At 41.3% G+C, this 13,910-nt stretch overlaps 1 protein-coding gene and 1 long non-coding RNA gene across 2 annotated transcripts in view; one reads left to right on the forward strand and one right to left on the reverse strand.

Annotated features, from left to right (window-relative positions):
* Positions 1-13,910, reverse strand: part of LOC126934844 (uncharacterized) — a 471,590-nt gene that overhangs the window by 371,212 nt on the left and 86,468 nt on the right. The window lies entirely within an intron of this gene.
* On the forward strand, positions 166-577 carry LOC126934831 (metallothionein-1E-like). Its single transcript, XM_050755654.1, has one exon. The coding sequence runs from the start codon at positions 238-240 to the stop codon at positions 421-423; it is 186 nt and encodes a 61-aa protein (XP_050611611.1). The 5' UTR covers positions 166-237; the 3' UTR covers positions 424-577.

Genomic DNA, 13,910 nt, shown 5'->3' on the forward strand with positions numbered 1-13,910 from the left:
TATTTTCAGTTTAAGGCATCTGTGGAACATCTAGGAAGAGATATGCAATTGATGGTTGGGTATCTGGACTTGGAATTCAGTAAAGAGTTTCACAATAGATATAAATTTGAGAATCATCTCCATGAGATGTTGATTCCATCAAAGGGAGAATGAAAAGGAACAAGAAAGTGCACTTTCCAACTGCCTGACTGCGTTTTTGCCTTACCGGTGGGAGCTCCAGCATCTCCTTGGCTCGAAATGGACCCCAACTGCTCCTGCGCCACTGGTGGTTCCTGCACGTGCGCGGGCTCCTGCAAGTGCAAAGAGTGCAAATGCACCTCCTGCAAGAAGAGCTGCTGCTCCTGCTGCCCCGTGGGCTGTGCCAAGTGTGCCCAGGGCTGTGTCTGCAAAGGGGCGTCGGAGAAGTGCAGCTGCTCTGCCTGATGTGGGGACAGCTCTGCTCCCAGATGTAAATACAGCAACCTGCACAACCTGGATTTTTTTTTTTAATACAACCCTGAGCCATTTTCTGCATTTCTTTTAATATTAAATATGTGATTGTTTTATTGTCATAAAAGAATTTTGACTTGAAAAAAAAAAAAAAGGAACAAGAAAGGACCTTGGGAAATCCTGACATTTATGATTTTAGGTGGATGAAAAGTTACTGGAGAGGATAGGGTTATAATAACCAGAATAATCAGAAGAAAAACCACAAGAGATGAACATCATCAGAGCCAAGGGAAGACAACGGCTTCAAGGAGGAAGAACTGGCATAGTACCGCCATGCAAGCAAGAAGAGGCAACAGGAGGAAGAACGCATAGAGCCTCACCCACCTAGTTTTCTCTGAACACCCAATCTATGCAGCCCACCCTCCCTGGCCCCTACCTCCCTGCTATGCCAGGCACTTTCTACTCTATTGCCCTGAATTACTTTACTCATCATATAAATTCTAGCTGAAAATAACTCGTTTATTTTGGTTTCCATTGTCTGTATCCCTCTGTGGAATCTAAATGTCATGAAGGTGGGGACCTCATACATCTTGTTTACCACTGTCTTCATTCAGATTTCACAAAATCCAAAGGATTCAATGCAAGGAGTTTATCTGGGAGGTGGTTCAAGAAAATTTGGACCCAGTAGAGTTGGGAGATATTAATTTATCATAACACTCATCTTCATGTTCTGTGTTTTTCTGTAATCATGCTCTGAAAAACAGGAGGAGGATCATAGATGGTGGGCAGTTATGTTGACACAGCATTGTAGTTTTTTGAGAGGATGACAGAGAGAAACTAACATGGCAGAGGAGCTGAGGTAATTGGAAGAGCTACTGAAGGGATGCCCTGTAGGTCTAGGTTGCTCTCTAAGGGTGAAGGAGGGAATGTAAGAGAGTAGGAAAGAAACGGGGAGAGAATCTGAAAGGTAGAAAGTATTTAAACAGGGAACCACTGAGGGCAACTGCCATCTCATCCCAAGGGGAAACTTAGTGTGGAAGAAACACCTCAGAGATCTTCTTCTGCAAGAGGCAAGGGGATTTGGGTTTCTATCTGACCACTCCTGTTGGTCACTCCTTGAGAACTTTAATTTCCCAGCACTCCAGCCCACCTTAGATGTTGGCAGAGTCACACCAGCAGCCAAAGAAAGCCCTCAGGCAAAGAAACCAAGTGCTGGCAAATGCAAGCAGATGTTGGGCCAGAATGTACAGAAATAGTAGATGCAATGGAATAGGAGCAAGCCCTTGAGGGCATCTGCTGTGACTTGCAAATCCCCAGCCCAGATAATAGTGCTGAGGACATTACAAGCTCCCAGTGAATATCTGGATGAATATCACAATCAATGAAGGAAGGAAAGAATGGCCTTCCCCAGCATTGCCTCATGCCGCTTTCTCCTCAAGCTCTATGCTCCAGCCGTACTGGATTTTTACCATTTCTTCACCTCAGGCCCTTCTTCTATGCTGTTTCTGTTCCCGGGAATATTTCCTTTGCTATTAAATTTTACTTCCTCAGGAAAGCCTTCTCCAACCTCCTTCTAAATAGTCCACATCCTCAGGTTAAGTACCACCTCAGTACCCTGTCTACTCCTTCCCTTTTACAAACATCAGCACGTTTGTAATCACTTGTTTCCCTTGTGTATCACCGTGACTCAAAATGCATCATGATTCCTATTAGATAGCAAGTTCTGAATGTGTATTTGTTAAATAATTAATGAGTTAGAATTAGAGTTGATTATCATGGAGGGGTTTTGTATAGAAAAGCAAAGGACTGAAATAGCAGCTGAAATGAAATGCAGGAAGTTGTTGATTAGAAACACATGGAAAGAATCTAGGCAGCCCTGAAGACACCGTAGAGTTGGGAGATATTAATTTATCATAACACTAATCTTCATGTTCTGTGTTTTCCCTTAATTATGCTCTGAAAAACAGGAGGATCATAGTTGGTGGATGGTCATGTTGACACAGCATTGTGGTTTTTTGAGAGCAGGACAGAGGGAAATTAACACAGCAGAGAAGCTGAGGTAATTGGAAGAGTTACTAAAGAGATGTCCTGCAGGTCTATGTTGCCCTCTAAGGGCAAAGTTGAGCCAGGGAGGCAATGGGTGTGTGATGAAGTGGATAAAAAGAAGTAAATAAATGATTATTAACAAGCAAGGGGATGAAGGTACCAAGAGGCAAAAGCATATAAAAATGTGGTTAGAATGGAATATTAAGGTTTGTGATTTCAGAGATGGACAACCATTGCGTTATGATAAGAAACGTGGGTACTTCAGATTCAGCATGGTCAAGACTGAATTTAGCTTTAGCCGGAGAGATAGGCATGAGATAGATTATGGATATTATGGTGTTCTTTTGTAAGATATGGATCAGTGAGGTCTCTTTCAATACCCCCTTTAAAATACAGTGTATTAGTTTGTTCTCACACTACTATGAAGAAATACTCAAGACTGGGTAATTTATACAGGAAAGATGTGTAATTGACTCACAGCTCTGCATGACTGGGGAGGCCTCAGGAAACTTAAAATCATCGTGGAAGGTACCTCTTCACAGGACGGCACGAGACAGAATGAGTTGCCAGCAAGGGAAATGGCAGACATTTATAAAACCATCAGATCTCGTGAGAACTCACTCATTATCACAAGAACTGCATGAGGATAACCACCTCCATGATTCAATTACCCCCCACTGGGTCCCTCCCACAACCTGTGGGGATTATGAGGATTACAATTCAAGATGAGATTTGGGTGGGGACACAGCCAAACCATATCATAGAGACTGTCTACATTGTCACTGCATTCTCCCTAACATCTACAACAGTGTTTAGAACAATGCAGAAGTTCAATGAATATTTGTTTAATGAATGCATAAATAAATGAAATAACAGAAATCTTGACCCATCTAGCTTAGGCAAGCAAAGAAATGTATTCAATTGCACAAGCTGAAATCACAAGGTAAGGCTGGCTTCAGGATTACTGAGGTCACAGATCAAATAAAGATCAAATAAAGTAATCAGGATTCAAGATCCCTCCACAGCTGGGCTCTACCTTCTATTGTTTTGTCCTCAACCCTGGGCCTCATATAATAGCAAGATCTGAGAAGAATCACTTTCTCAAAAATCCCAGCAAAACTTTCATTGGTTAACATGTCCATTTCCAAACCAGTCACTATGGCCAACAGAATGAGATGTTATGTTTGGCCTAGGCCTGGATCACATGTATCGTAAAGGCTAGGATGGAATCAGCCTCAGTCCAGTCCCAGAGTCTAGGATTGAGAAAAGGTAGCAGTAGAGAGCTGCTGAAAGATTTATCAAAAGCAACGTGGTCTGATTTGCATTTCTTAAAGATCATCCTGGAGCAGTGCAGAAGACAAGTTACAGAAGTTCAAGGCTGGAGGGAGATGCACCTATAAGAGGACATCTTTCAAAGTTAAAATCATCAGCTATCAATGGAATGTCTTTCTTCCCTATCTGGAGAAACAAAAATGAACAAGACATAGCCCCTGCACTCAAAGAACTTCTGGTCTAATGAGGAAGACAGGCAAGTAACAGTCATTTACATACATAATGATGGTGCCATGAAACCTTCCTGCTGTATCATGAAATGGCATCTAAATTAAGGTCTGAAAGATCAGAAGGCATTGGCAGTATTTGCAACCAGAGGCCAGTAGAAATGTGCATGTTTGGAAAAGTATGTGCAGGATAGCCAGAGCATGAAGTTCCAATAGTGACACAAGAAATGAGGTCAGGTTATTAGAAGCCAGAATCTTGAAGGGTCTTGAAAACCCAAAGTTGGCCAGGCACAATGTCTCATGCCTGTTATCCTAACACTTTGGGAGGCCGAGGGGGCGGATCACTTGAGATCAGGAGTTCAAAACCAGCCTGGCCAACATGGTGAAATCTTGTTGAAACTAAAAATACAAAGCAATTAGCTGGGCGTGGTGGCAGGCACCTGTAATCCCAGCTACTTGGGAAGCTGAGCCAGTGAAACTGCTTGAACCCAGGAGATGAAAGTTGTAGTGAGTCGAGATCATGCCCCTGCACTCCAGCCTGGGTGACAGAGCAAGACTCCATCTCAAGAAAAAAAAAGAAGAAAGAAAAAGAAAAGAAAAGCCAAAGTTTAGAGTTAGAATGTATCCTCAGAGCTTTGCAGAACCATGAATGTTTTAAAGTTTGAGAGTGGCATTAACCCATCAGCACTGTATAAATGTCAATGTGAGGCTGAGAATGGTGGCTTACACCTGTAATCCCAGCATTCTGGGAGGCGGAGGCAGGGGTATCGCTCGAACCTAGCCTATACAACGTATTGAGACCCCATCTCTACCAAAAAGAAAAAGAAAACCTTAGCTGGGTGTAGTGGTGCATGCCTGTGATTCCAGCTACTCAAGAGGCTGAGGTGGGAAGATCTCTTGAGCCCAAGAGGTTGAGAATGCACTGAGTCATAATTGCACCACTGCACTCCTGCCTGGGCAACACAGCCAGAATTTATCCCGCCCCCACTCCCCAGTAAACCTGGCCATGTGGAATCTGGCTTAGAAAATTACAAAATAGGCCAGGTGCAGTGGCTCGTGCCTGTAATCCCAGCACTTTGGGAGACTGACAGGATCACTTGAGCTCAGGAGTTCAAGACCAGCCTGGGAAACATGGCAAGACCCCACCTCTACAGAAAATAGAAAAATTAGCTGGGTGTGGTATTGTGTGCCTGTGGTTCCAGCTACTTGAAGAGCTGATGAGGCAGGAGGATCACTTGAGCCTGCATGGTCAAGGCTGCAGTGAGCCATGTTCATGCCACTGCACTCCAGCCTGGGTGGCAAAGTAAGACTTTGTCTCAAAAATAAATAAATAAATAAATAAATAAATAAATAAATAATATGTAAGATCACCATGGAAGAGGTTTTCTCAGTAATTCAGGGAAGAGATGGTGGTGCCCTCTACTAAGACAGTAGCAACGGAAATGAAGAAAAGTGGACAGATTTGAGAGAGTTTTAAAATTTGGAATCATCTGCACTTACAAATAAGGATAAGGGAAGTGAGAGCAAGGAGTTAATAAAATGGCACTTAGATTTCTAATCTGTGCAACTGAATGGATGGGGCAGTTATTCACAGTAGGAGAGAAGGTTTAGGAGAAAAATAATGAGCTTGTTTATGGACACTGAGTTTGAGATGATTGTGGGATATCAACATGCAGATGTCCAGTTAGTTGCTGGATATGTGGATTGGAAGCTCAGGAGAGAGTTGGTAGCTGGAAACGTACATTTGGGAGCCATCAGCATAAAAATGGTAGCTGAAATCTTGAAGTGGATGAGGTCACTCTGGTACAGTTCAGTGTTCAAAGAGAAGACTCTTGGAGGCAATAGCCTAGGAAGTATGAACATTTAAGGATGACCAAAGACCAGGAGGCGTCAAAGGTGACCAGAAGAATAAACCAAGGGGCAGAGGATTAGGAGCCTAGTCTAAATGGGTGTTGGAAATAAATATTCAAACATGAATTTGGGAATTATAATACTTAGGATAGAAAATGAACAGAGCTCCTCGATATCCTTAGTGAGGGGAATGAGAGGGAGAAAACGGTTAAGAATGACTCCCAGTTTCTCATCTGAGTGACCAGTTGGTGAATCAGAAGGAGGAAGTTAGGTTCTAAGACAATTGTTTGAGTTGCTCATGGGATATCAAGGAAAAGACCTGTAGGCAGTTGGAGCTCGAGAGCATCTAGATAGTGGGCTAGCCTGGGAAGTGTCAACACAAAGGTGGTATCTAACATCAGAGGAGATGAGATGGCCCTGGAGGGGCTGTTAGTTGAGCTCCATTAATACTCTCATTGAAGGAATAGGCAGAGGAAGAACCTAGCAAAGGAGACTGTACAGTGAGAGCAGGGAGAGCTAAGTTTGTCCTCCAGAAGAAAGCCTCCTTACCCACAGTTCACGTAGAAGGGATCTTAGTCCTTGTATGGTTTTCAACCATCAATTTCCTCAGCTACTTTGAGCCTTAAGAGGTCAAATTACCTAATGATTCCATGTGCCTTCTAACTTTATCCCACAGCTTATCACAGGTCCTAGGACCCATAAGGAGTTCTTTATAGTTTCCTACCTTGCCTTTGAATAAAGGACTTTCATGGGTTAAAAAAAAGTGGACCACTTAATTCAGCAATGGCTTGAATTTACTTCCATATTTGGAAATACTTCAGTCATTAGGGTTGAGCAGAAACACACAGCATCCTTCAAACACTGTTCTTCTTTCTTCACATGGCATTGTGAATGGCTCAGCAAGTGGGCCCATCATTTTCTTGCTAATTAATTTAGGTCTAATTGGTTTCAGCCCACACAACAGTGCAGGTTGTAAGAGAGGGCAATCGCAGTCATATTCCACTAAAAGTACCTGCCAGCATCAAAGCCTCTACCATTAAGCAATTCACTACAGAGGGAAGAGCTCTTAAGAGCTAAACAAAGTGAATTAATTCCCCCCCCCCACCCCACCAATTAACTTCGGAAAAAATCTCAAAGTGCTCAGAACTCTGTCAAAGCATCAGGAAACATTTCATCTTACTACCACTGTTCTAGCATAACACGGTCTTGCAAGGAGTTACCAAACATTTACCAGCCTGCATGCTGTGTATTGTTTAGAAGGATTTCAAGTTCTCCGGATGACTGTTATCTCCACAGGAGCCACAACCAGGACTAGTTTTAATTATTATTTTATCCCCAGAAGCTAATACAATGCAGATAGATGGTATTCAATTAACATTTGTTACAAGAATTAAAAAATGAGGAGAAAGAAGAAGGAAAGTAGGAAGAAGAAAGGAATAGAGAAAAGGAGGAATTGATCTGTGGTATTAACACCAATTCAAAAAGTCATAAGAAAAGAGCATTTCATTTAAAGCCAGGGAGATAGTCCCATCACCTCTGAGCTGTGTGGCAATGAACAAGTCATTTAATCTCTCTAAATCACGGTTTCTTCTTTCATTTAATAGCAATGCTGTCTGCGGTGCATACTTTAAAGAGTTATAATGAAGCAAAATAGAATTAATGAATTTGAAAGCACTTTGTAAACAGTAAAAGAGAGATGTTGTTGCTATTAAGACTGGGAATCTGGCTGGGTGCAGTGGCTCACGCCTGTAGTCCCAGCACTCTGGGAGGCCGAAGTGGGAGGATCACTTGAGGTCAGGAGTTCAAGACCAGCCTGGCCAACATGGTGAAACCCCATCTCTACTAAAAATACAAAAAAGTAGCCAGGTGTGGTGGTAGGCACCTGTAATTCCAGCAACTCGGGAGGCTGAGGCATGAGAATCGCTTGAAACCAGGAGGCAGAGGTTGCAATGAGCCGAGATCACACCGCTGCACTCCAATCTGGGTGATACAGCGAAACTCAGTCTCAAACAAACAAGCAAACAAAAAGACTGGGAATCAAACTTTAAATTGTACTTTAGTGTGCCTATAGTTAGATCATGGTTTTGTGCCATATAATGATATTTTAGTCTGACAAAACTTTCGAGACAATTATCGTAGGTTTATGTCCCAAGTGTACAAAGAAAAATGCAACTCAGTCATTATCCTTAAGGAGCTCACAGCTTAGTGGAGGAGACCAACATGAAATTAGAAATTATAATACCAGCAGTATTAACAAGTAATGGAAAACCGTATAAATGAGTGGCTGGAAGTCACAAAGGAGGAACAGTTACTCTGCTGAACAAGTCACAGACATGACAGGGGAGTGATATTTGAACTGAGCCATAAAGAATAACAGACATTTCCCATATGAAAACAGAAAAGGCTTTGGGTGCTTAAAAGTTTGCGTAATGCTAAATAATAATTTAAATGTAACTGCACATATTTTTTTCAACTTTCTTTTTACATTCAGTGTTATTTTTTAAATGTACCCACCTAGTTATATGATGGGTCCACAAGTGTCTATGTGTTTTCTAGCTGTTTCCTATGTTTGAAATGGGCCATAATCTAAATTATTTTATTTAAGGAAACAAAGAAAGATGCCTGGCTACCGCAAACGATCTGAGGTGATGGGAGGTGGACTTTGGTAGGTCTGAACCAGATGGAGACAGATGTTATGTGTTGGCATCAGGAATTTGTATTTCATCGTTTGAACAAAAGAAATTAACATTTAATTATTAAATAGGATCAAAATGATTTTTGTTGTCACTGTTGTCAGAAAGCTAAGTCAAGTGGTAGTACAGAATGAATAAATTGGCTGCAACCAGTAAAGACTTGAATCATTCTCACCCTTTGCTTGCTGTTTCCATGAACAATGCCCTCTAGATTCTATAAGTAAACCAGACAAGGAAAGATCATCAGAATCTGTGAGACTAAGCATGCATCTCACATGCTTAGGCTGGTGTCGGTGCTTTCAAGGCCAGTGTACAAAGTGCCAGCCAACATGGTCAAAAGGCCTCTGCCTCATATCAAGGTGGGAGGGGGAGAGAACCAAGCCAGGCATGCAGAAATATTTTTGTATTCACTTTTGTTTTCCCCAGCTTTACCAGTAAGTCATCTTTGCAACACCTTGTACCACATGAGGTCCCAGCCTCAGCCCCAGGATTGAAGGCCAATTGTGTGTTGCTGTGACAGCAAGTATTTAAAATGAAAATAAAGAAGCGACAAGCTGCGACATGCTATCATTAAGCAATCATAATTTCCTCCCCATATTACGACAATAGATGTCACTGTCTCATCTGGAAGGCAGGCCACGTATAGAAACACCATGTCACAAAGCTTTTCAGACAAAGACGGAGTGGGGGTGAGTTTGTTGGGTGCAGAATAGAATATTTTGATGGGTTGCATCCACCCCATTTCCCACCCCCCAACTCCTACATGCTCTGATAAAAGTCAGATCTGTAAAGAACTTCAAAGGCTCCCCAGTCTGACAAACAGTAATAAAACAAGAAATTGAAAAAAAAAAAAAATCTGCCAAAGTGCATGGAGGAAGCGGAGCTGACAAGTGCTATGATGGTTCTGTTTTAGTAATCAGCAGACTAACTGCAGGGCACTTCCTCCTAGCGGGAAGCCGAGTCTGGGCTGTCAACTGTGAAGGAGTACAGAAAGGTCAGGCAGCAAAGGGATTCTAAAGGCCTGGAATAAGCGATTGCACATTCTTTCTGGTGATTTTTCTTCTAGTCTACCTCCCACCCCAAGCCCACAGCCTGCTTCAGCCCAACTGCAATCTCAACTACTCCCTCACCTCCTTCCAAAGAGAAAGATGTGAAAAAGCAAAATCCGTCAGTCTGATCTCACCTTCCCTTCCTCCATTTAAAGGAGGGTTGGGGGTTGGGGAGAGCATGCAACAAGGAAATAGCTCTGGAATCCAGAACATCTGGCTTCTATTCAGACCCAATCACCAACCTTGGGAGCATATTGAAAACATTTGGCTGTCTCAACAGTCTAAAAGAAGCTATTTATTTCAGACTCAACAACCAGCCCAACCATATGCTTCCATTTGGAAACAATTGGAGGTAAGACAGAGTTTCTTTTTCTTTTCCTTTTTTTTTTTAAGGAGGAAGGTGGAAATAACACAGGACTTTGAGTCAGAGAACTGACCTGCATTCCACTCACTGATCTGCCACTTGCTTGTGTGTGACTTTATTTGACTCCCTTACTCTCTCTGCAAACTTAGTTACTCAGCTATCAAGCCATGATTAAGCTTCCCTCTCATGGAGTTATTGAGAGGATTAAAAGCACAGGGTATCCTAAGGATGTAGTATAGTGCCTGGTATATGGTTCCTTCTCTCCTCAGACAAACCACTTACCCATAATTTATTCATTGGGCATCAAAGAGCCTGTCTGTCTTGTCTGTACCTCCCATGGTACTGCAATAATCAGAGGAACAGGGTACACCTAAGTGTTCGGTAACTGTAAAGTGTCTTGCAGATATCAGGGATTACAGTTGGGATCACTATTACACCAATAATGTCTAATAATGTGTCAAAGCCAAATACTTTGATTCCTAAAACCAATCCAGGAAAAACAGTTAATGAAAACTTTCCAGATGGCCACCAGCCAATTATTTGTCCAGGTTGATGACTAACGCTGGTGAGAATTCTTTCCACCTCTTCACCTCTATGGTTTAGTCCATTCCCTAGGTGCTTTCAATCCCAGGTACATGTAGAACCTGGGGCTCCTTTACTTTGGCAATTAGTGAAGCCCCTTTTGTTTCTATATGCTTGGCATCATTTCCAGGACATTTCTAAACTATCCGGTCTCACTTCTCTCATTTCTAAGACTAGGAATCTCTAAACCCTAAGAATAAGAGCTATCTACATAGTAATTTATAATTTATGATACTTTCACAAATGTACTCCCACCTGCTCCATACAATCACCCTGTGATTGTGTCTAACATTGCAGATGAGGAACTGAGGCTCAGACACTTAGGTGAGCCCAGAGCTCCTTGCTCAAAATCCTCGATTTCTATCACGGCCTTCAAGCAAGGCAGTATAAGGGAATCCCAGAACAGGAAAGTCACCAGTAGGAACCAATATTAGGTCCTCAGGAACCTTGGAGGACCGGGAACCTTGGAGAACACTAGGAAGCACAGATATTCAGTGAAGACCTCATGTGACCTCAGAAAAACACCCTCCCAACTGAGGATTTTGGCCAGGTGAAATTATTCCCCTGTCCAATCCATACTAAACCTTTCACACAAAACAGAAGATATCGCCTCTTAAAATTGTGGAGGATGAAGCAGTCCTACATAGAAATATCTGGTCTCCAGACTCAGCTGCAGTGCTCCATATTCAACCCCCACATCTCTTCACATTTCTGGTTCTGTCTTCCAGCTTGGTTCTCAACTTGTCCATGACACCAGCGGACCTGTTCACTGACCATGTGCCCCTGAACCAGCTCACGCCTCAGCTAGACAGTTTCAGAGTCTCCTACGAGGTAACCAATCAAGCGTTCTGGAAGGACTTTTAGTGTCACGAAAGTGTCGTTGGAGTCCACTATGACTTTCAGCTAAGTGGAAAAAGCAAAATAAGAAAGTATTTCTCCATCTTAATTTAACTAGATGCTGGCTCCTCTGGGAAGCCTTTTCTGAATGTTCCTCTTCCCCTGCAGTGCCCTCCCAGTCTGTGTTAGATGCCACTCCTATGTCCTCCGTGGTGCTTTTCACTTTCCTCCAAGGCAGCATTCAGTGGGTATTGTAATTGTGTACACATTTATCTACCACTGTTTCTAATTTGTGAAACAGGTATTCTCTCTTTTACTGCTAAGTCCATGGTACCTGCTGTAATGTCTTTAACATGATAAGTTTTCAGTAATGAATGAACTAGGTAAAAAATGTATCTGTAAAGACAGAGTCATAATAGGACATAGAAAAATGAAAAGTTCCATACAATGCTGATATTAAGTGATTTTGTTTTCTTTTTGTGATTTGAAATATTATTTATGCTGTTCCAAATAAAAATAAGATACACTTCTAAAAAATTTTTTAAATTAAACTTTTATTTTAAGTTCAGGGGTACATGTGCAGATTTGTTACATAGGTAAACTTGTGTCATGGGGGTTTGTTGTACAGATTATTTCATCACCCAGGTATCAAGCCCAGTACTCATTAGTTATTTTTCCTGATCCCTCCACCCTCTACCCTCTTATAGGCCCCAGTGTGTTGTTCTCCTCTGTGTGTCCATGTGGTCATGTGTTCTCATCATTAGCTCCCATTTATAAGTGAGAACATGTGGTATTTGGTTTTCTGTTCCTGTGTTAGTTTGCTAAGGATTGTAGCCTCCAGCTCTATCCATATTCCCACAAAAGACATGATCTCATTCTTTTTAATGGCTGCAAAGTATTCCATGGTGTGTATGTACCACGTCTTCTTTATCCAGTCTACCATTGACGGGCATTTAGGTTGATTCCATGTATTTGCTATTGTGAATAGTGCTTCAGTGAACATACGTGTGCATGTGTCTGTATTGTAGAATGATTTATATTCCTCTGAGTATATACCCATTAATGGGATTGTTAAGTTGCATGGTATTTATCTTTTTAGGTCTTTGAGGAATTACCACACCATCTTCCACATGGTTGAACTAATTTACAGTCCCACCAACAGTATATAAGCATTACTTTTCCTCAGCAACCTCACCAGAATCTGGTTTTTTTTTTTTTTTTTTTTTACTTTAATAATAGCCATTCTGACTGGCATGAGATGGTATCTCACTGTGGTTTTGATTTACACTTCTCTAATGGTCAGTGATGTGGATCTTTTTTTCATATTATTGTTGACCATATGTATGGCTTCTTTTGAAAAGTGTCTGATCGTGTTCTTCGTCTACTGTTTAGTGGGGTTGTTTGCATTTTTCTTGTATATTTGTTTTAAGTTCCTTAAAGATGCTAGATATTAGATCTTTGTCAGATGCATAGTTTGCAAAAATTTTCTCCCATTCTGTAGGTTGTCTGTTCACTCTGTTGATAGTTTCATTTGCTGTGCAGAAGCTCTTTAATTTAATTAGATCCCATTTGTCAATTTTTGCTTTTGTTGCAATTGCTTTTTGCATCTTCATCATGAAATCTTTGCCTGTTCCTAGTCTGGAATGGTATTGCCTAAGTCATTTTCCAGGGTTTTTATATTTAAGTCTTTAATCTATCTTTCGTTAATTTTTGTATGGTGTAAGGAAAGGGTCTGGTTTCAGTCTTCCGCATATGACTAGCCAGTTATCACAGCATCATTTATTGAATAGGGAGTCCTTTCCCCATTGCTTCTTTTTGTCATATTTGTTGAAGATGTGCAGCCTTACTTCTGGGCTCTCTAGTCTGTTCCATTGGTCTATGTGTCTGTTCTTGTATTAGTACCATGCTGTTTTGGTTACTGTAGCCCTGTAGTATAGTTTGAAGCTGGGTACCATGATGCCTCCAGCTTTATTCTTTTGGCTTGGAATTGCCTTGGCTATTGGGCTCTTTTTCGATTCCATATAGATTTTAAAATAGTTTTCTCTAGTTCTGTAAAGAATGTCATTGGTAGTTTAATAGGATTAACATTGAATCTATAAATTGCTTTGAATAGTATAGCCATTTTAATGATATTGATTCTTCCTATTCATGAGCACAGAATGTTTTTCCATTTGTTTGTGTCCTCTCTGATTTCTTTGAGCAAGGTTTTGTAGTTCTCCTTATAAAGATCTTTAACCTCCCTGGTTAGCTGATTCCTAGGTATTTTATTTTATTTTATTTTCATAGCAATTGTGAATGGGATTTTGTTCCTGATTTGGCTCTCATCTTGACTATTGTTGGTGTATAGGAGTACTAGAGATTTTAGCACATTGATTTTGTATCCTAAGACTTTGCTAAAGTTGTTTACCAGTGTAAGGAGCTTTTGGGCAAATAACCTGTTCCTGAATGACTTTGGGTAAATAATCATATTAAGGCAGAAATCAAGAAGTTCTTTGAAATTAATGAGAATGAAGAAACAACATACCAGAATCTCTGGGACACAGCTAAGGCAGTGTTACGA

Source organism: Macaca thibetana, chromosome 14, assembly GCF_024542745.1.
Source record: "Macaca thibetana thibetana isolate TM-01 chromosome 14, ASM2454274v1, whole genome shotgun sequence".
Taxonomy (NCBI): Eukaryota; Metazoa; Chordata; class Mammalia; order Primates; family Cercopithecidae; genus Macaca; species Macaca thibetana.

Bases quoted from the DNA above. Each gene is read 5' to 3' on its own strand.
- LOC126934831 (XM_050755654.1), top strand. From the start codon at position 238: ATGGACCCCAACTGCTCCTGCGCCACTGGTGGTTCCTGCACGTGCGCG.